Raw genomic sequence first — 18309 nt, 5'->3', positions numbered from 1 at the left:
CAGTGGGATTTGGAGGGAGGGAGCAACAGATGCGATATACCTGGTTGAGAAAGCAGGAGGGATATTTATTCCCTGTGCTCTCTCCTCTGCCCTCCCATTTGGAAAACAATAAATAACTCAGGAACACAAAAAGTCTGTTTACTCGCCTTTTCCCTCACACTTTGCCTGGCTCTTGAAGATAGCACAGGGTTGGAAAGGCGCTTAAAACAATGCCTGTCTCCAGCCCCTTTTTCCCATGGCACGGCTCGAGCCTGTGGACTTCCTTTGGAGGAGGGAGAGGGATGTGTGCGAGCCCTGGGTGGTGCTGAATCACTGCGTGCTGGCGGGTGCCGGCTGCCCCGGGGCTGGGGAAGTGCGATCCCGTGACAGCGATTTGGGCTCTGGCTACAGCAGAACGGGTTTGCTGCGGGTAGCTGAGCTGCCAAAGTCTCCTTACAAAAGAGCAGGCTCCATCCACAGGTACAGTCTGTGGGGACCAGAAGGACTTGGCTGTTGCAGCTGTACTTGGCTAAAGGTGCTGCCTCCAGGTCGAGCTGCTCTGGGACTTCTCTCTGGCGGAGACTTGTGATGTGCTGGCTGTGGGCCAGTTTAGGAAGCTGAGCTGGCTGAAATTTAGCCTTTTGGGTGGATTTTCAGCTGCTTGAACAAGCTTTCTGTGTGGTTGTCTGCATGCCAGTCCTGCTGCCCCGGGGGTTAGGATCCATCCTGGATGTTGTTCCTTATCCTGCACGTGACCGACTGCTGACAACTGTTGACTGACCTACCAGAAACTGAGTATGGCTCAGCCTTTCCATGCAGGTGATAAGCCAGGCTTTGAGGAAAGGTTTGTTTATGTATAGAGGCAAGATGGTGGTGTTTTGGTGGAAAGACTGAAATATGAGAATAAGGCTGTTTTTTTTCAAGAACAGATTATCTAGATGAGAGTAGGGAATGCTTGCCCAGCAAGGAGCAGGCCTGATAGCGTGGAGTGCCTGGGGTTCAGTAACATGAATCCCAAGATCCCAAAGTCCTTCCTGGCAAAGTTTTCACAATCATTGCAATATCTGTGTTGCAAGGAGTGTTACAAGTACGCAGTAATTCCTCTTCTCCCACCCAGTAGGAAGGAAGGCAGTCCCTGTTATACCAGCTGGGCTTTTTTCCCCAGTGGTAATAGCTGACAGCTTGACAGATCTTTTCATAAGGAGAGTTGAGAAGTGAGTGACACAGCCCATAAAAAACTTAAGACGTTGTGTTCCTGCTACCATCCATTTGCTTCACAATTAATGCACTGATGTCTTTATCCAGTGTGAGGCTCTGTTAGGTTTTATCTGTGACAGCTGTTGCTTTTAAACTACCAAAAAAAAGCAGAAGTTGTCTGTGGTGTGACATTCACTTCCACACTTGCCTGTGCCAGCAGCTGCTGCTGGCTTGGGTCCTGTTAGGAACAAATGTGGCAGGCTGGTTTTTGTGCCCATGAACTTTGTTCCTTGTCTCTGTACTTAATGTTTAGTCACTGTCACACAGTCACACCTCTTTTTATTTTGGGGGTTTTCAGCTATGTCAGCTGGGAAAAAACCCAAGGAAACCCCAAACTTAGAGGTGTCATAAGACATAAAAATGTGATTGCATCCTTTTAATGTTTATTTCTGGGAGGAAGAGGTTAAAAGGGGAAGTTGCAGTTGGTTCAGCAGATCAGAGGATCAAAACTAGTCCCCCATATGCCCGATAAGCAGCTTTTGATTCCTCTTTCGCCTGCACTTCTGTGTAACTGTCCCAGGTACCCCCTTGCCTCAGGTTATGGTTCTCCCAGTAAGGGAGTCCAGCTGGCTGCTGGAGAAACCAACCTCATGTTTTTCCAGGTTAAAATTTTACTGTGGAAGGTTTGTGCCCAGTGTCCCCTGTGTGTCAGGAGTCATAAAGCCTGGCCAAGAAGAGACAGTCCTCCCACTTGAGGAATCGCTTCTTGTAAAGAGTTTAATTTATGTATTTGCAGCAGCTCTTGAGTTCCAGTCTGCAGCAATAAACCTGGGTATACCTTCCCCTCTTCTAACTCCTAATGCAAACCCCCTTTGTTCTCCTCTGGTCAGGGTAAAGAGGGCTGGGACAGCACAGCTGGTGGGTTGTGTGGATACTGAGGGGCTTGCTGGGGAGAGGAAGACAGAAATTCCTCCTGGTGGGTCCTTGAGGACTTAGAAGCCCTGGTGTTGAGGAGGCCTAGGCTGGGCTCTGCAGAGAGAAGGTGGGAGAGAGCTCTGTGTCCTGCAGTTCTCCAGGTTATGGGAAGGTTTTGTAGCTCGGGAGCAGTGCCAGCTCTGAGCCCTGAGCTTGACTCTGTGTCTCAGTGTGGCACTGCTCCAGACCTAATAAACCGTGCTGGACTGCAGTTGACTTAACACAGAGTCAGCTTTGTTGTTTCCGTGTACGTGGCATAATTAATCTGTAACCCTGATAAACAATCCCCAGGTAATCAAGAGCTTAAGTACGTACTTGCAGTTTTGTGAGGTGGAGTGTGTTTGCCAGCTAGTGACTATACAGTGTGGTCCCCTCCTGTTGGGGAGGTCTAACTCCTGTTAGACTTTGGAGTTGAATACTTTATTTTGTTTTCCCTTTCCCCCACCCCATTTAAATGGAGAATTCAACATTTAAATGTGCATTTTCAAGCTGAATGTCAGAAAGCTGCCTTGTGCTGTTCAGTGGCTTCTGCTACCTTGAAACCCCGAGTTGTCCTGTGGCTGAATCCCTATGTTTTTGCTTTTCCCTTCTGCAGCATGCATGTTAAGCAGTTGTTTTAACTTGTTTACTTCTTTCCTTCCTGACAGATGACATCTGGGGGGACTGAGAGCATCCTGATGGCCTGCAAGGCCTACCGAGACCTGGCGTACGAGAGAGGCATCAAACAGCCAGAAATGTGAGTGGTACCTCCACAGCTCTTGGCTTTGGGGGCTTGTGGGATTTACTGTTCCTCTTGAGTTGAGGTGGCTGATGGACCTCAATGATCCTTCATTTCATAGCTCATTACCACCTCCTCCTTGTCCATCTCTGTCTGGAGGAGAGAACCCTGGGTGGAAAGGAGTGGTTCAAAAATGGCTCAAAGGGCACTTTAAGCAGCCTGGGGGGCACAAATGTTGCTGGGGGGGTTGTGATGAGCAGATGTATTTTGACAATACCTGTCTGCTGCTCTAGACAACCTGTCCATACCAGCTTTGGGCCTCTCTTGAGCAGAGATTGTCAGGCCCTTTGAAGTATTTGAGGGTTTTGATTTATTCAGATCAAAGAGGGTTTAGCCTTAAAATGCTCGGACTGGTTGGAGCTCAAATGAGGAATTGTGCTAATCATTACACTGCTAATAGAGGATTTGCTGTCTCTAATGTACTGCTTCTTTTCTAGATGGTGCAGCAAAACTATTTCTCTGGTTAATTGCTGATGAGGGGAAAATGTAAAAAGAAATTAAACACTGGTGTTCATCTTCTGCTGAATTCCTGTGGTTCTTTTCTTCCCTCTCTGACGTTTAAGGCCCTGATAATGATATGAGGCCTTAGAAAACAAGGTTAATTAAAGCTGTTCAAACAGCCTCTGCCATTTGAGATGGGAGACACAAATGTTACATTCATTTGGTATATTTATGTTGCTCCTTCCTTTTTGTATCATCTCCTCTCGGGGAGGGTGGCCGGGGGAAGATGGAGATGGTACAGTACTGTTTGATATGACAGGAAAGTAGATTTCTTGGGAATTCTAGTTCCTGGTTGACAGAAGGCCATGCAGAGGGTTGTTCAAGATGGAGTGTCCATCATGTTAGTCCAGACTAGGTGTTGCCTGGGTTGACACACACACTCTGTTACTTTTCCAGGTTGGTCCCGGTGAGTGCCCACGCGGCATTTGACAAGGCAGCACATTACTTTGGGATGAAGCTGATTCAAATCCCATTGACCAAGGCTATGGAAGTGGATGTCCAGGTATTGCTTTAGGCAGCACGTTGCTCTTTCTGTGAATAATTAGCACTGTACAGCAACTAGCAAGAAATCTACCAATCCAGGTAGCAAGAGGGATGAATGCTTTCTGGAAACAAGGAAAAAGGGCATGAGGGAAGTGCCTGTCACTGCACATGAGACTTTAAGTTAAAATAACTGGATGTAAACCATCCCTTTGCCTTGTTTGATTAATTCAGGATCAAGTAATTTACATATTTCAGAAATAGCTCCAGATTTCAGATGGGGGTGAACAAAAATGTTCCAGGATTTGTAGGTGGATGAGTTAATGCCTGCTGGTGCTTGTGGCTCGTTGCTTTGCTCTCTGTCTGCTTTTTGTGTGTTGGTTTTTGGGACCAGACTCTGCATGTTTTCACTTTTTGTCTTTTTTGGCAGGGTGGCACTTGGTAAATGGAATGTGAGCATCTTCTCTCTTTAAATCTTCAGGCAATGAGGAGAGCTATCTCGAAGAACACAGCCATGCTGGTCTGTTCTGCTCCCCAGTTCCCACATGGAATTATGGACCCTATTGAAGAGGTGGCAGAGGTAGGATACCCCTCCCTCCAGGGACTTCTGTGTGTTGTAGGAATAAAGCAGCACAAGAAGAGCAGAGGGGGCTTCCAGGATGCCAACCAGTGAATTTGGTGGGAGAAGCACACTGGTTGAAGGGTAGTACTGTCCTCAAATGAGGTGTTGACCAACAGCAGAGTGTGTAGGATGCAATTTGGGAGTGATATTCCTGATATTCCTTGATACCTGAAACAAAAGAACAGCTAAGTAGTCCACCTGGTGAAAAGGCTTTGTTTTAGGGCCTGATGGTTGTGTCAAAATTGGCGTGGAAGTCTGAGAAATTGTGTGGAGGGAGTTAGGAGTCAAAGGGCTGAGATTTTATTTTTCAGACACAGCTCTTGATTTCTTCCCTCTCTGTGCTCCAGTTATTTATTTTGTGTGGAACCAGCCAGGGCCTTCTGTTCGTTTGGCTCACGCCCTTATCCTGCATCGAGGACACTCCTTTCAGACCGTGTTGCCATATCCCTTTGGCAGACACAACAAACTACCAAAATGCCTTGTTTTTCCTCTGTGCAGAAGGCAGGAAAAGGTGTCCCAGAGGTAGCCAGCCCTTCCAGATCTCCTGTCCTCTTGAGATAGGCTTGAGAATGGCACGATGCTCCCAAAGGCTCCAGTGAACATTTATTTGTGAAATGGCAAGTATATCTTGGTGACTGGAGTTTGGGTGCCCCAGCCACATCATTTTCTTCCCTGGTCTCTTGTTCACACACAGCTGGCAGTGAAGTACAAAATCCCCTTCCATGTGGATGCCTGCCTGGGTGGATTTCTCATTGCTTTCATGGACAAGGCAGGGTTCCCTCTAAAGCATCCCTTTGACTTCCGTGTAGAAGGTGTGACCAGCATTTCTGCTGATACCCACAAGGTAAGAAGAGGGTCTTCCAGTGCTTTCATTTTTGGGGTGTGATTCCTGTTGCCATCCCTGCCTTCAGGCATTTCTTCTCTGTGGGAGGGAGCACTGAGGTGCAGGGGTAGGGGCTGCTCTGTTCATGTGCTTTGTACAATGGGCCAAAGTACAGAATCACAGAATCATTTAGGTTGGAAAATACCTCCAAGACTGAGTCCATCCTTTGACTGATCTCCACCTTGTTACCCAGACCAGAGCACTGAGTGCCATGTCCAGTCATTCCTTGAACACTTCCAGGGATGGTGGCTCCACTACCAACCTGGGCAACCCCTGCCAATGCCTGACAACCCCCTCTGTGAAGAAATTCCTCCTGATGTCCAACTTAAACCTCCCCTGGCACAGCCTGAGGCCGTTCCCTCTCCTCCTGTCCCTTGTTCCCTGGCAGCAGAGCCCGACCCCCCCCGGCTCCCCCCTCCTGGCAGGGACTTGCAGAGCCAGAAGGTCCCCCCTGAGCCTCCTTTTCTCCAGGCTGAGCCCCCCCAGCTCCCTCAGCCCCTCCTGCTGCTCCAGCCCCTTCCCAGCTCCGTTCCCTTCCCTGCACACGCTCCAGCCCCTCCGGGTCTCTCCTGTTGAGGGCCCAGAACTGGGCCCAGCCCTCGAGGTCCCTCAGCGGTGCCAGCACAGGGATGGGCACTGCCCTGGGCCTGTGCCCACACCATGGCTGGCACAGCCCGGGGGCCCTTGGCCTTCTTGCCCCCCTGGGCACACCCAGCTCGTGTCCAGCCGCTGTCACCAGCACCCCCAGGGCCTTTCCCAGCTTTGCAGCCCCTCTGCCCCAGCCTGGAGCTGCAGGGGTTGGTGTGACCCAAGGGCAGGACCCGGCACTGGGCCTTGGTGTCCCTCAGCCCACAGATCCAGCCTGTCCAAATCCCTGTGCAGAACCTTCCTGCCCTCCAACAGATCAACAGTCCAGGCACATGGTGAGTGCTTGGCTGTGTTCCTGTGCCCTTTTGGTGCCCTCTGACACTGTCTGTGCCCCTTGCAGTATGGCTACGCCCCCAAGGGTTCCTCGGTGGTGCTCTACAGCGACAAGAAGTACAGGAAGTACCAGTTCTTCATAGCCCCCGACTGGCAGGGGGGTATCTATGCCTCCCCCTCCGTGGCAGGCTCCAGGCCTGGTGGGATCATAGCTGCATGCTGGGCAACTCTGCTGCACATAGGAGAGTCAGGCTACGTTGAGGCCACGAAGAGGATCATTAAAACAGCCCGTTTCCTCGAGTCAGAGTACGTGTCTTTGCGTTTGGGTTGTGCTCTTCAACCCTGTGCTGCACTCCTCCTCCCAAACTGCTCCTGTTTCTGTTTCCCTGGAGGAGCTATGGCATGGGACCTGCTGGGTAGGGACCTGCTGGGCAGTTCTGGGAGAAGATGCTTTGTTTGTGCCCAGAGAGGAGGGGTGCAGGCACCTTTATTCAGCTGGCTTTGCTTGGAGAATTCCTTCTGCCTCAACCATGGCTGAGGAGGGAATCTGGAGGGAGGACAAAAGAAGGGTTATACTTTCTCTTGTTTGGGGTATTTGTGTGGCTGCATGAGAGAAGCTGGTTTTCTCTGATAGTCTGTCTTCCCTTGCCTTTCTGTCTTCCCTTTTTTCCATTTCTTCCTGAATTTACTTGACTTTAGGGTATGTCATGACCTGGGTCCTCTTGCAACTCCCACTGACCTGGGCTGGCTGCATGATTTTTGGGTGGGAATGTGCTGTCATCTGTTCCCTTCTGTAGCTTTTCCCTTAAGGCTCCAGCTAGGTGGACAGAGTGTCTGAACCCTGATCAGTCATTTCTTTTCTCCTTTTTCCATCCAAGGTTGAGAAAAATTGACAGCATCTTCATTTTTGGGAAACCAGAGGTGTCTGTGATCTCCATTGGCTCGGACACTTTCGACATTTATCGATTATCCAATTTTTTAGCTGCAAAAGGATGGAACTTAAATGTCCTACAGTTCCCACCAAGGTGAGTGTGTGGAGGCCAGGATATGCAAGAGGGTGTGCAAGATAGGCATCTTCAGGCCACACAGCTATTATGATTTGCTGAGTGGTGTTGTCCATATCTGGTAAATTGTATGTAGACTTGTCCTCTGCAGAGAAAGAATTACTTCTGTAACTGCTGATATACAGCAGTGAGGATAAAGCAATAGTAATTTTAATGAGCATGGCAGAGGAACATATCTGAGGCTCGCTTTCTATTTACCTCTAATGCAAGCAGAAAAATATAAATAACCAAGGCTTTATCTCACGTTAGTTAACTGAGGGTTTAGAGATTTATTTTTAGTATCTTCCTGCTGCCCATTGGAGATGAAGGTAATTGAAAGAACAGTGAAGGGCTGATCATTTTCAGTGATGTAAAATGAATGTTTGCCAGAGACTTTCCTTAAGTGGGTAGTTGGGTTTTTGTGGGTAAAAGGGGCCGGTGCTGTCAGGTGTAGCTGCACTGAAAAAATTTTTGACTGGCCACACGAAGCAAAGTGTAGGGAGCCTGAGGTGATAGCTCAGAGGTGCATGTAGCCCTGTTCCTTCTGGTGGATGCCAGCTTCCACTCTGGGGGATGGTGATGGCTTGAAAGCTGCAGAGGAAGGAGAGGGAAATGATGGCCAGGATTACCATCCTTGCAGGCAGCTGCATTTTTCTCACCAGAGGTCCCTGGAATGAGGTGAGAAAATGATAGGCCTTTAATGTAATGGTGAAGTCAGGAAGGAAGGGAGGAGGAGCTGACATTTGCAGAAGAAGAGCTGAACTCTCCAAGCTTGGTTCCTGTAAGTATTTTGCAGGGATTACCCTTAGTGGTGCTTAGGGAATGCTTTTTTAGGGAGATACACGGTTATCACTGCTCACAGAAGGACTAAAGTGCTGTCAGTTGCTTGGAAAATAGGGAGCTGTACGTTCTGGAGGTGGTTAATCTGTCCCTCTGCCCTGCCTACCCAGCATCCATCTCTGCATTACTCAGCTGCACACGAAGCCTGGCGTTGCTGAAGAGTTCCTGAGGGATGTCAGAGACGGCATCGAGGACATCGTGAAGGACCTCAACGCCAAGACCACAGGCATGGTGAGGAGGCCAGCACACAGTGAGGGGATGTTCTTGGGGGTGGGGGCATGTTTCTCCTTTGTAACAGCCTGCTCTTCTCTGCTTAGGGAGCTATCTATGGAATGGCACAGTCTGTCCCAGACAGGAGCTTGGTAGCAGAGATTTCCCAGGCGTACCTGGACGGCCTCTACAGCACAGATGTTCCTTGCAGTGAAAAGCACATGAACGGCTCTCCCAGCCACCACTGACTGTACAGCAACAATGGATGCCTTGCCAGCTGGCACTGGAGTGGATCAAAAAGTTTCCTAGGGAAGAGATTGCAGTAAGCCTTTGTTCCTACAACTGCAGGTCTGAGCGTGGCTTGATCTGGAAGAATTCCTTCCCTGTCTTAGTCTGTTCTGAAATCCACATTATTTTCATGCCCAACTTCATTTTTAGGGATTTTCTTCCCCTCCCCCTGCCTGTTTTATCATGGCTGTTGATGGTCAGTTGAATGTCCATTCCACAACTCCAAATTCCTCAGGTATTCTGCGTGTCACTTCATTCCTTGCTGTTCCTCCTCCTCAGACCTGGTATTCAGCCAGTGTCCAGCCAAGTGTTAGATTTGAGTTCTCATGTTGTGTTCCAAAGCTTCAATCTTCCCAGAAGTTAAAGGTAGAAAATAAATTGAAAATTTTGTTTTGGTTTCAGTATTCCTCTAAGCTACTGCATTTAACAGACCGTGCTGGGAGCCTTATATCTGTGTAATGCAGAACTGATAAATTGGGAAAGGGAAGATGGTCACGGACTCCTTTTGAAATCCCCTCTGGAGATCTCAGTGAGACTGCAATCAATATCTGCTGAGGGGGAGAAAAAAACAACACAAAATCCTTTTCTGGAGCCTCTTGAGTAGGAGCAGAAATAGAAACCCAAGCGGGTGGTGTAGGGAGAGGAGCTGGATGGTACTGAAAATCCCGGGTACATCGTAGCTGTTTTGCTTCCCTGCCTCTTCCAGAAGACGTGCATTTACCACCTGGAGGGCTGTTTTTTACCTTGCACAATTCCGGAGGGAGGTGCAAAACCAGTTTCCCTTCTCCTAACTTGAAGGTTTTCCACTGTCCCCTCGTGATGCTGTAGCAGAGCTAGCCAGGCCCTGGATGTCACGTGCAAACGGACGGTGCCAAACCTGACGGTTCTTTTTTTTTTTTTTACCACGATCTTTTAGTATCAAAAAGGTGACTTTTGTATTAGCAGTAATCTTTGCACTGATTCTTTTAAGGCACATTCTCAAAAGGGCATTCACCATTGTGCCTTGATGCTTCTCTGGCTTTTTTTTTTTGGTTTGTTTTTTTTTTTTGTGGGATGCCAGGGGGGGCTGGAGGGTTCAGCTGTTGGCCGTGACCTCGGCTGCGGTCGTCTCTTTATGGTACTATGCTGAAAATAAACTGCAAAGGCAGGCTGGCCTCAGAGGAAGGACACCTGCCTGTAAGGTAGGGTAGTAGTTGTATTGAGCCAAGTCCCTTCACAGTATTACAAAGATGCTGGGAGAGCTCTGCAGCAAGTTGGAGGTGCTCAAGCCTTGGGCATAGGGCTCAGCCTTCCTATTTTTCTCTGTTGTTTTTATGGTGAGATCATTTTCCCAGTGCAGCTTGTGAGGCAGTTGTAGCCTCAAGGCCAAGCCAGAATCTCCTTAAGTTATTAAATACCAGTGGAGTTACTCCTGCAGGGCTTTCCCATGTTTCCTCTGAGCTTTTTGCTTGGAACAGAGAGTTTTCCAGGCAGAATTCCACACGTGGGCAAAGATTTCATGCCATATCTGCACAGGGGATCAGAAGACATTTCTCTGCTGTAGAGGGCCTGTTGCCTGAAGCTGACCCTTGCTGAAGCACACACTTGCACAGTAATTTTACAGAATGAGAAAGTCACCAGCTACTGCACAAACCAGTGCAGCCCTGGGCCCAGCCACTGTGGCAAGAAAACTGGCTTTCCAACAGCTTTATTCTCAGTGCTGGGAGACAAAAGTATTTTGGCCATCTGCCCTGAGATTGATGACTTGATGCGTGTCTCTGGGCCCTTTCGAAATCACTGAATTGCTTGAGAGTCTCTTGATGGGGTTATCAGCTCTGGCAGTTTGTACTGGACCCATTTATTCTGTCAAGGTCTTGCCAGTGTGACCATTACTGCATCTCTGAGCTTGCAGTTACTTTGGAGACAGTCTTAAGTGTCTGGCTACTGTGATGGTTCTCTTTTGAACTGAGATTTAACAAAACAAAGCAAAAAAGGGAGGTACTCTTTTTTTTTCTGCTTTAAAAGAAAGAAGGGATGGATCAGGGGTGGGCTGAAGGAGAGAGAAAATCCCTTCTCTTCCTTCCCTAGTTGCATTTTTCCTCCCAGGAAGTAGATGGATCTAACAGATCAGTGCTCCATTTCACATTTCTGGAAGTATTTGAAGATGTTATTTGTAAATCAGTGTATTCTATTCTGGGCTTTGCTTATTAATAATATTTGTGGGTTTAGTTGTTTCATGTGTGTTTGTTCTGTACTGTAATGTAATCCTGTGGTCAGGAGCGGGCCACTGTAATTTACTTGTGTGTAGTCTTTATTCATCCTGGTCACCTCACATGTAATCTGCATCTCCTTTATCATGCCAAATGGTCTTAGAAAAATGGATTAACAGGCTGTGTGATTACTTAAAAGACAAAAAAAGAAGAATTTGATGAACTGGATTATGATCTGAGACTGGATGGTACTTTCTACCTGGAGGGATTTCCATGACTGTTAATTCCCGTGAGATTTCCAGCTGTCAGGTTTTCCCAGCTGGACAGTGAATTTGTTGCTTGTACAGAGAACTTCCAAGGGATTTGCCTGCTCTTAGGTACTAGACTGAAGAATATCCAATGGGATGGACCAAGAAGAGATGTGTGTCTTCATGCCATGGATTTCATCTGCACTTTTCTGATGACGTGGAGGAGAGGGGAAAGGAAGGGTTGCGTACAACACAATAATATCCTGCCCAGTAAATCCACATGGACTTTTTAATGGACAAACAGGATGAGTTCACCTGATGGCAGTATTTCTGTGTTTCTCTGATTTGCCACTGTAAAACTGGAGGCTGAAATAGCTGAAGAGATGGTGAAAATGGGCCTAGTTTGTATTAAAATGGTGTGTTTAGCTATCTAGGCTCCTCGAGCTCTTATTTTCCTGTTTCAATAGTCATTTGAATGACTAGGGACCTGTTGTTCCTGGTCTTTGCTCATGCCCAGCCTGGGCTGTAGCAGGTAGGGATGGTTTATGAATCTTAACAACTCTGCCTGAGGTCTGCTCTGTCATTCTGACAAGATAAAGAGTGTCTGTGGCTACGTCTTGTGTGTGTGATGTTCAAAGATGCTGAAAGCTCTCATTTAAGAGCTGTGGATTTTCTACTAATGCTTTGTAGAACTTTAAAGGGTTAAAAAAAAAAGAGGAAAAAAATCAGATCTGAACTGGGTGTTTGTAATGTTTTTCCCCAGACTGTTGTGCTGAAAGCAGCTACTCTTGGTTTCACATCAAGTTGATCATTGTATTACTGAAGATCTTGTACCACCAAATCCACCCCCACCCTCTTTTTGGGACATAAGCAACCCCTGGCCTGTTGCTGTGCTGCTTTTGTACCTTTTGGTTGTCCCTTCCCTGTGTTTGTGCCTTGGCTATGGCACACATGTGATTTTACACGAGCAGTTTTTACCTGCTCTGGCTTTGATCATCTGCTTTTTCAGACCCTGATCACTTTGAGGCCAAGGCATGTGCTGTTTCTCCGTGAAATTTTCCCATGGCAGAAGCACCTTTCTGAGAGCAGTACCTGCCTCGGGGAGACCTGTTGGTGTCATTTGATCAGTGAGGCCTCTTTCCAAGCTGACATCAGGTTAACCAAGACATTTATTGTAAACATTATCACTTGGTATCTTACTAAAGGCTGGTTCCAGTTGGGGTGAGACCACATGCCTGCTTGTAACGCTCTTGGAGAGGGGTTACAGGGATGACAAACTGCACATCACCTTGCTGGTTTGTTACAGAGAGACCAAGGGGTTCACAAAACATGTTTTAGGCAGAAAGCATATTCTAGAAGCAACAACACAGTGGCTGGATGGAGTCAGGCTTGGGAAAGATTTACTGGTGCAATTATGTAACATGACTCTGGAAGGACATGGAGCTGTTGGAGCAAGTCCAGAGGAGGCCACCAAGCTGATTAGAGGAATGGAACAGCTCTACTATGAGAAAAGGCTGGGAGAACTGGGATTGTTCAGCCTGGAAAGGAGAAGGCTTTGGGGTGACCTAATTGTGGCCTTCCAGGACCTGAAAGGAGCCCACAAGAAACATGGAGAGGGACTTCTCACAAGAGCATGTAGTGACAGGACAAGGGGGAATGGCTTTACACTGACAGAGAGTAGGTCTAGATTGGATATTAGGAAAAAATTATTGCCTGTGAGGGTGGTGAGGCCCTGGCACAGGGTGCCCAGAGAAGCTGTGGCTGCCCCATCCCTGGAAGTGTTCAAAGCCAGGCTGGATGGGGCTTGGAGCAACCTGGGCTAGTGGAAAGTGTCCCTGCCCATGGCAGGGGGTTGGAATGAGATGATCTTTAAGGTCCCTTCCCACCCAAACCAGTCTGTGTTTCTGTGATATGACAGATTCCTGGTGAAAGGCTCAGCACTTGGTGGGCTGGGAGCACGTGGCTAAGGAAGGTTTTAAGGGTGGAATTTGCAAGCTCAATATATGCACCCTGAGCAGGGCCTCCATCCAGGTGAGCTGGGGCAGGGGGATGGGTGAGGTGTCAGGCAGTCTGGATCCCAGGATGTAGCCTGGAAGCAGGACAAGGCTCTGGGGGCAGCTGTCTGGACACGGGTTGTGGCAGTGGCACAGTGGCTTTTGGGCTTCATGTCTCTCCAGAGGTCAGGAGAGGGAAGCTGCGACCTGCTCGATGAAGCTGGCCAGGTTGATGTCCCGCTCCGACAGCCCTCCACACTCGTGGGTGCTCAAGGTGATGTGAACCTGAAGCAGACAGACAGACAGAGTGTTGCTGGTTTCCCCCAGTGCTGTAGGTGAGGCACAGGTGGCTCCAGACATTTCCTGGCGTGGGAGAGGTGGCCTGGCACTTTGCCTGGTTTTCTCCTTCCTGCAGCTTATCCTCTCCACAAGCTGTCACTGCCACCCCTCCCTCGGTCACAGCAGCCACTGTGCCCGCTTCTCAACTCCCTCCTTCCCCAGAAGCTTCTCCCCTACTACTCCTGCTACTTCTGATATGATTTAAAAAAGACACCCCCTGGGACTGGCCAGGGCAGCTCCTGCTCAGCTGGACAGGGAAAAACAAGGAGGGAAAGGATCTGTGAAAGCTGGAGGCTGTCTGGGATAGGGGAATAGCATCTGAGGGAAGAAGTCCTGCTGATGGGAACAGGACTTGCTGCTCCTGTTTTATCCCTCAGAAAAGGGATCTGCTCACTGAAGAGCTCTGTTTTGCCCCCACCATCCCTGTTTCTTACCTTATTGTACACGTTGAACCATTCAGGGTGGTGATCCAGTTTTTCTGCCTGTAGAGCCACTCTGGTCATGAAGCCAAAGGCCTGTGAAGTGACAAGGGAAGTTAACTGTGAACCACTGACCCTGCAGTATATTGCTTTTCACCCCATTATTGTTAATTTTACACCACCTGTTTTTAGATAACCCAACCAAATGCAAGGCCTGGGATGTTCTGTGTCTTTCTTGGGGTTTTCTGTGGGTTTTCCTTTTTTTTTTTTTTTTGAGGAGTTTTTCTCCAGACAAACTGTGTGCTGAGTTGACCACTTTGGTGTCCTGGGGGAGGTTACCTTGCCCAGCCATCACATTTCAGGAGACACAGGGAGGGGTTTCTGTGGCTGAGCCTTGCAGAGGGGACTCCCTGCTCTGCAAACCAGGTCTCCCAGTTTGTAAAACGCTGGTGCTCCTACCCGGTTGAAGTCCTTGAAGTGGAACTCCTTGAAGATGGCGTCTCTGCCTTCCACCTCATTCCACCCCACAGCTCTCAGGTTTGGCAGCAGCTGCTCCCTCTCCTCCGTGCTCAGCCTGTGGGCTTTTCCTGCCTGGCACCACGGGAAGGGAAGAAAAGCGAATCAGTGTGGCACAGGTATGATGGAGCAGCTGTTCAGAGCAGCGAGGCATCCCGTGGATCCTGGAGTTATGGGAACACAGAGGCAGCTGCAGGGTGGGTGGGAGGGGTGGGATATCAACACTGCCCTCTGCTCCCTGCCTGGGATACATCCTGCATGTGTCCAAGGTCCAGCTGGTCCCTTCTGTCCTCTCACCTGCAACACCTCCCACAGTGTCTGTATGTCCTTGTTACAACCTGATGTACAAAGAAATGATACCTGTGTGAGGTTAAGCTCCAAAATACATTACAGATAATTTTCAGGGGGTGGAAACCAAAACCTGAAACTCTGTGATGGTCTCTGCATCAGAGAATTGCTTTATGTTTCCCTATTTTACATATTTATTTATTTATTTAATATATTTATTTACTGGGAGCCTGCTTTAGAGGAAAGAAGTGGCGTCAATCAGAGATGAGTCACACTAAACTGCAGTTCAGCTCCTTTTCCTTTTCTATCTCTCTTCTATTACAATGGAGTTCAAGAGGCTGCTTCTGTCTGTGATGAAAAAAGGGCAGAGGGAGAGACTGTGAGTGAGCCTTGTCTTGGACAGAGCTGCTGTTACTTGGTTTGTAAGGGGTGGTGGTGGGGAAGCAGCAATTCCTGGCTTTGGGAAATGATTATAGGCAAAGATAAAACTAAAATGAAGCATCTATTCTGGCTCTGGGGAAGGCAGGAGTGAGTGCAGAGGGGTATTGCTCTCTCTGAAAGGTTATGTTCTGGCAATTAAAATTCTTTCACAGAATCACAGAGTACTGTGAGCTGGAAGGGACCCACCAGGATCATCAAGTCCAGCTCCTGGCCCTGCACAGGATACCCCAAGAATCCCACCATATGCCTGAGGGTGTTGTCCAACAGCTCCTTGAGCTCTGACAGCCTTGGGTGACCTGATCCTTGCAGTTGGTGATGACAAAGATCAATATCTCTTTGCAATTTCTTTTCCTTTATGTGCTGCAGAGCAAACTGTGGTAAGTTAGGTGTGAGTCCCAACAAATCCAGACCACTTTTTTGGGGGTGTTTGGGCAGCAGGGCCTTGAGACACTGTGCTTGGGCATCGATGCTGAGAATTACCACCTTAAACAACTAAGGCAAATCATCCTCTCCTGTGGTTTACCTTCTCCCAGGCTGCACAGAACCAGAGAGGCAGCCGTGAAGCTGATGAGTTTGGGGGTGGTTCTTGCATGTTTTCAGGAAGACTGGAAAGATGATGCCCTATTCCCATGGCTGTGTGGGTGCCTCCCTGTCTGTGGAGCTGTGACCCTTATGCTTGGAGAAAGCTGCCAACTGCATGAGATGGAGAGTGCCAAGGTGTGCCCTGAACCTCAGCGTGGGGTGGCTGGGGGTGGGATGGTTTCTGTCCCCCTGGCATCGCGGCTGTGTGATTTTTGGGGAAAGCCTTCCTTGCCCGTTCATGTTTTGGCCTTGCAGCATTTTGGACGGCCCCCTGCCAGCCCCGGCTCTGTCACCTCCCTCCCCATCCCCCAAATGTCAACCCTGTCCTCCTCCGAGCTCTGGGCTCGGAGGGAAGGCAGTGAGTAAACATGACTTAGCACAATAAACCTGGAGCCGCTGCCCTTCCCCGCATGGCGTGATAAGCCGGGCGCAGGTAGCTTAGCAACTGGATGAGGTGGGGACAGAGGCAGGGGGGCACCCCTGGGAGCTGCCCTGGGGACTGATGGGAACGGGGCAGGATTTGGGATCGGGGCTGAAACCTGCTCGTGCATCGGTGCTAAAGGCTGAGTAAAGCTGGAGCTGTTGCTTGGAGCAGAGGGATGTGGATGCCGGGGCTGGTCTCCAAACCAGCCTCCCCTGTGCAGAGCAAGAAACCAGGCTGCTTGGGAGGGCCGTGGTTTAATTGTTCTCTTGAACGCTTTTCTTTGCTGTGGGAGGACAGGCCCCGGGGCTTTTTCCAGGCCCAGCTCCTCTGCCAGAGCCCAGCACCAGTGGGAAGCATGGCCAGGCTGAGGTTTGGTCCACTGAACACTGTGTCTTGTGATGGCAAACCCTCTGCCTGGAGCACCCCTGTGCCCTCCAGCCTCCTCCAATCCCTCCTTCTCCACCCCAGCACATTGCCCAGCCCGCTGGTTTTGTCAGTATGACACGTTAATGCTTTCAAGTGCACTTAGTCCTTTAAAACACACTCTTCTCATTAGGGAAATTAAATTATTTTGTTTTCTTCTGCTGGCTCTCAACTGCCGAGGAGTTGGGATTTTTATGTTTTGCCAGCAGGAAACCAAGCAGATGCATTGTGCAACTGAGGGAAAGGAACCAGCATGGGAAATTGGGAGAGCTGTCAGGAGATGAAACAACCCTCTTTGCCCTAACTGTAAGATTTTTAGTTAGGGAGTCACAGTATGGTTTGGGTGGGAAGGGACCTTAAAGATCATCTCATTCCAACCCCTGCCATGGGCAGGGACACCTTCCACTAGCCCAGGTTGCTCCAAGCCCCGTCCAGCCTGGCTTTGAACACTTCCAGGGATGGGGCAGCCACAGCTTCTCTGGGCACCCTGTGCCAGGGCCTCACCACCCTCACAGGGAAAGGATTCCTTCCCGATATTAGTGGTGACTTGTCACCTGGGAGAAGGTAAAGGGCACGGCCCTGGAATGATGTCGCAAGGCCCACGGTCTCTTGCTGCTGTGGAAAAACCGATTTCCAGCTGGCCCGGGGTGTGTTGCACGGGCTGTGCAGACGGAGCACACACGGGGGTCGTCCTTGCCCTACAGAACTGGAGGGGGAGATCATCGCTGACGGCCTCTTTCCCTCCCCCTCGCAGGGACCCCTCGGGGCGCTGCCTCCGGTAATTCAGCAGCGGCCGCGGAGCTCCCGCGTTACTGATTAACCGCAGCGCTCTGCTCCTTTCTCCCTTCCCTCCTGCCTCTGCTCAGGGTCTGGACCTGCCGCCGAAACCTTCCTGCCTTGGAAAAGGCTAAAGAAACAGCCGGCTTTTCCCAGCAGGGACTTACCATGGCCGCGGTGTCCGTGCCCTCCGTGCGCGGTGCGGGCCGGGCGATGCTCGGCGTGCGGAGCCCGCGGGACCCGCGGCGTGTCCGGGGTGTTGGGAGGCGTGGCGAGGGAGCCGGGTCCTCCCCCGGCCAGCAGAGCCTTCCCAGCGCTGGGCACCCGCCTGCGGGGCCCCACAGGGCCGGGGGGCTCGGGGGATGCCCAGCCGGGGGCTCTCGGAACCCCTGCCCGCCCAAGCGATGCTGTGTCTGCCCCGAACCCACCCACCCCTCTCCGCGGGCTCGCTTTATTTTAACCTGCTGCCCAAGGAAAAGGTGGGACAGGATGGAGAGGGCCAGCTGAAGGAGGTACCACCGGGTGCTGCTGGCCACACGTGTGATGAGCGCCACGGTGATCCCGGCTGAGTGTATCCCCGTGCTTCCCGGCCCTCTGAGCTCCGGGCAGCGCGAATCACAAAATGCGTTGCCTGGGACAGCCTGGATTATATCGCAGCACGTGGACTAAAAGCCATGGAAAGGGGAGAGTGTGTGCAGCACAGCCCTCCTGAGCATTTCCAAGGTGTTTTCTCCCGTTGCCGAGGGAACGGGGTGTGCAGGATGCCCTGTGCTGCTCCCTGGCATTTTTGCTCTCCAGGCCCGCCGGCTTTGTGCCCATGTCCTGCAGCTCGTTGTCTGCTAAACCCACTCATGTGATGGGCAATTTTCCAGTGCTGACAACAACTTTTTACTGTGCTTATGTACGTGGCAGACAGGAATTCAGCCCCCTGCTATACCCTCGTGGCTCCTTT

General features: G+C 50.0%; 2 protein-coding genes across 2 annotated transcripts in view; one reads left to right on the top strand and one right to left on the bottom strand.

The window, feature by feature from the left end:
• The window catches only part of SGPL1 (sphingosine-1-phosphate lyase 1), a 31679-nt gene extending 19908 nt beyond the window's left edge, over positions 1 to 11771 (top strand). The window contains exons 7-14 of the mRNA XM_051800315.1: positions 2799 to 2887; positions 3827 to 3932; positions 4392 to 4490; positions 5227 to 5376; positions 6404 to 6642; positions 7215 to 7361; positions 8330 to 8450; positions 8537 to 11771. Of these exons, the coding sequence (XP_051656275.1) occupies positions 2799 to 2887; positions 3827 to 3932; positions 4392 to 4490; positions 5227 to 5376; positions 6404 to 6642; positions 7215 to 7361; positions 8330 to 8450; positions 8537 to 8677 (1092 nt within the window). The 3' untranslated portion in view covers positions 8678 to 11771. The remainder of the gene's footprint in view (positions 1 to 2798; positions 2888 to 3826; positions 3933 to 4391; positions 4491 to 5226; positions 5377 to 6403; positions 6643 to 7214; positions 7362 to 8329; positions 8451 to 8536) is intronic.
• Positions 11772 to 12305: 534 nt separating this feature from the next.
• On the bottom strand, positions 12306 to 17807 carry PCBD1 (pterin-4 alpha-carbinolamine dehydratase 1). Its single transcript, XM_051800354.1, has 4 exons — positions 17525 to 17807; positions 14366 to 14497; positions 13922 to 14002; positions 12306 to 13433 (listed from the first exon to the last, which is right to left on the bottom strand). The coding sequence occupies exons 1-4, from the start codon at positions 17525 to 17527 to the stop codon at positions 13335 to 13337; spliced, it is 315 nt and encodes a 104-aa protein (XP_051656314.1). The 5' UTR covers positions 17528 to 17807; the 3' UTR covers positions 12306 to 13334.
• Between the last annotated feature and the right edge of the window lie 502 nt (positions 17808 to 18309).

Source organism: Manacus candei, unplaced genomic scaffold, assembly GCF_025592945.1.
Source record: "Manacus candei isolate 608988 ecotype Guabito, Panama unplaced genomic scaffold, ASM2559294v1 h1tg000050l, whole genome shotgun sequence".
Classification (NCBI taxonomy): domain Eukaryota; kingdom Metazoa; phylum Chordata; class Aves; order Passeriformes; family Pipridae; genus Manacus; species Manacus candei.
Note: the sequence above shows the minus strand (reverse complement) of the source record. Positions and strands in the feature narration are given on the sequence as shown.

Coding starts and splice junctions, on each gene's coding strand:
- PCBD1 (XM_051800354.1), bottom strand. Junction 14,003..14,365: donor ACTTCAAGGACTTCAACCGG/GTAGGAGCACCA, acceptor GTCACTTCACAG/GCCTTTGGCTTCATGACCAG. Junction 13,434..13,921: donor GGTTCAACGTGTACAATAAG/GTAAGAAACAGG, acceptor TGTCTGCTTCAG/GTTCACATCACCTTGAGCAC.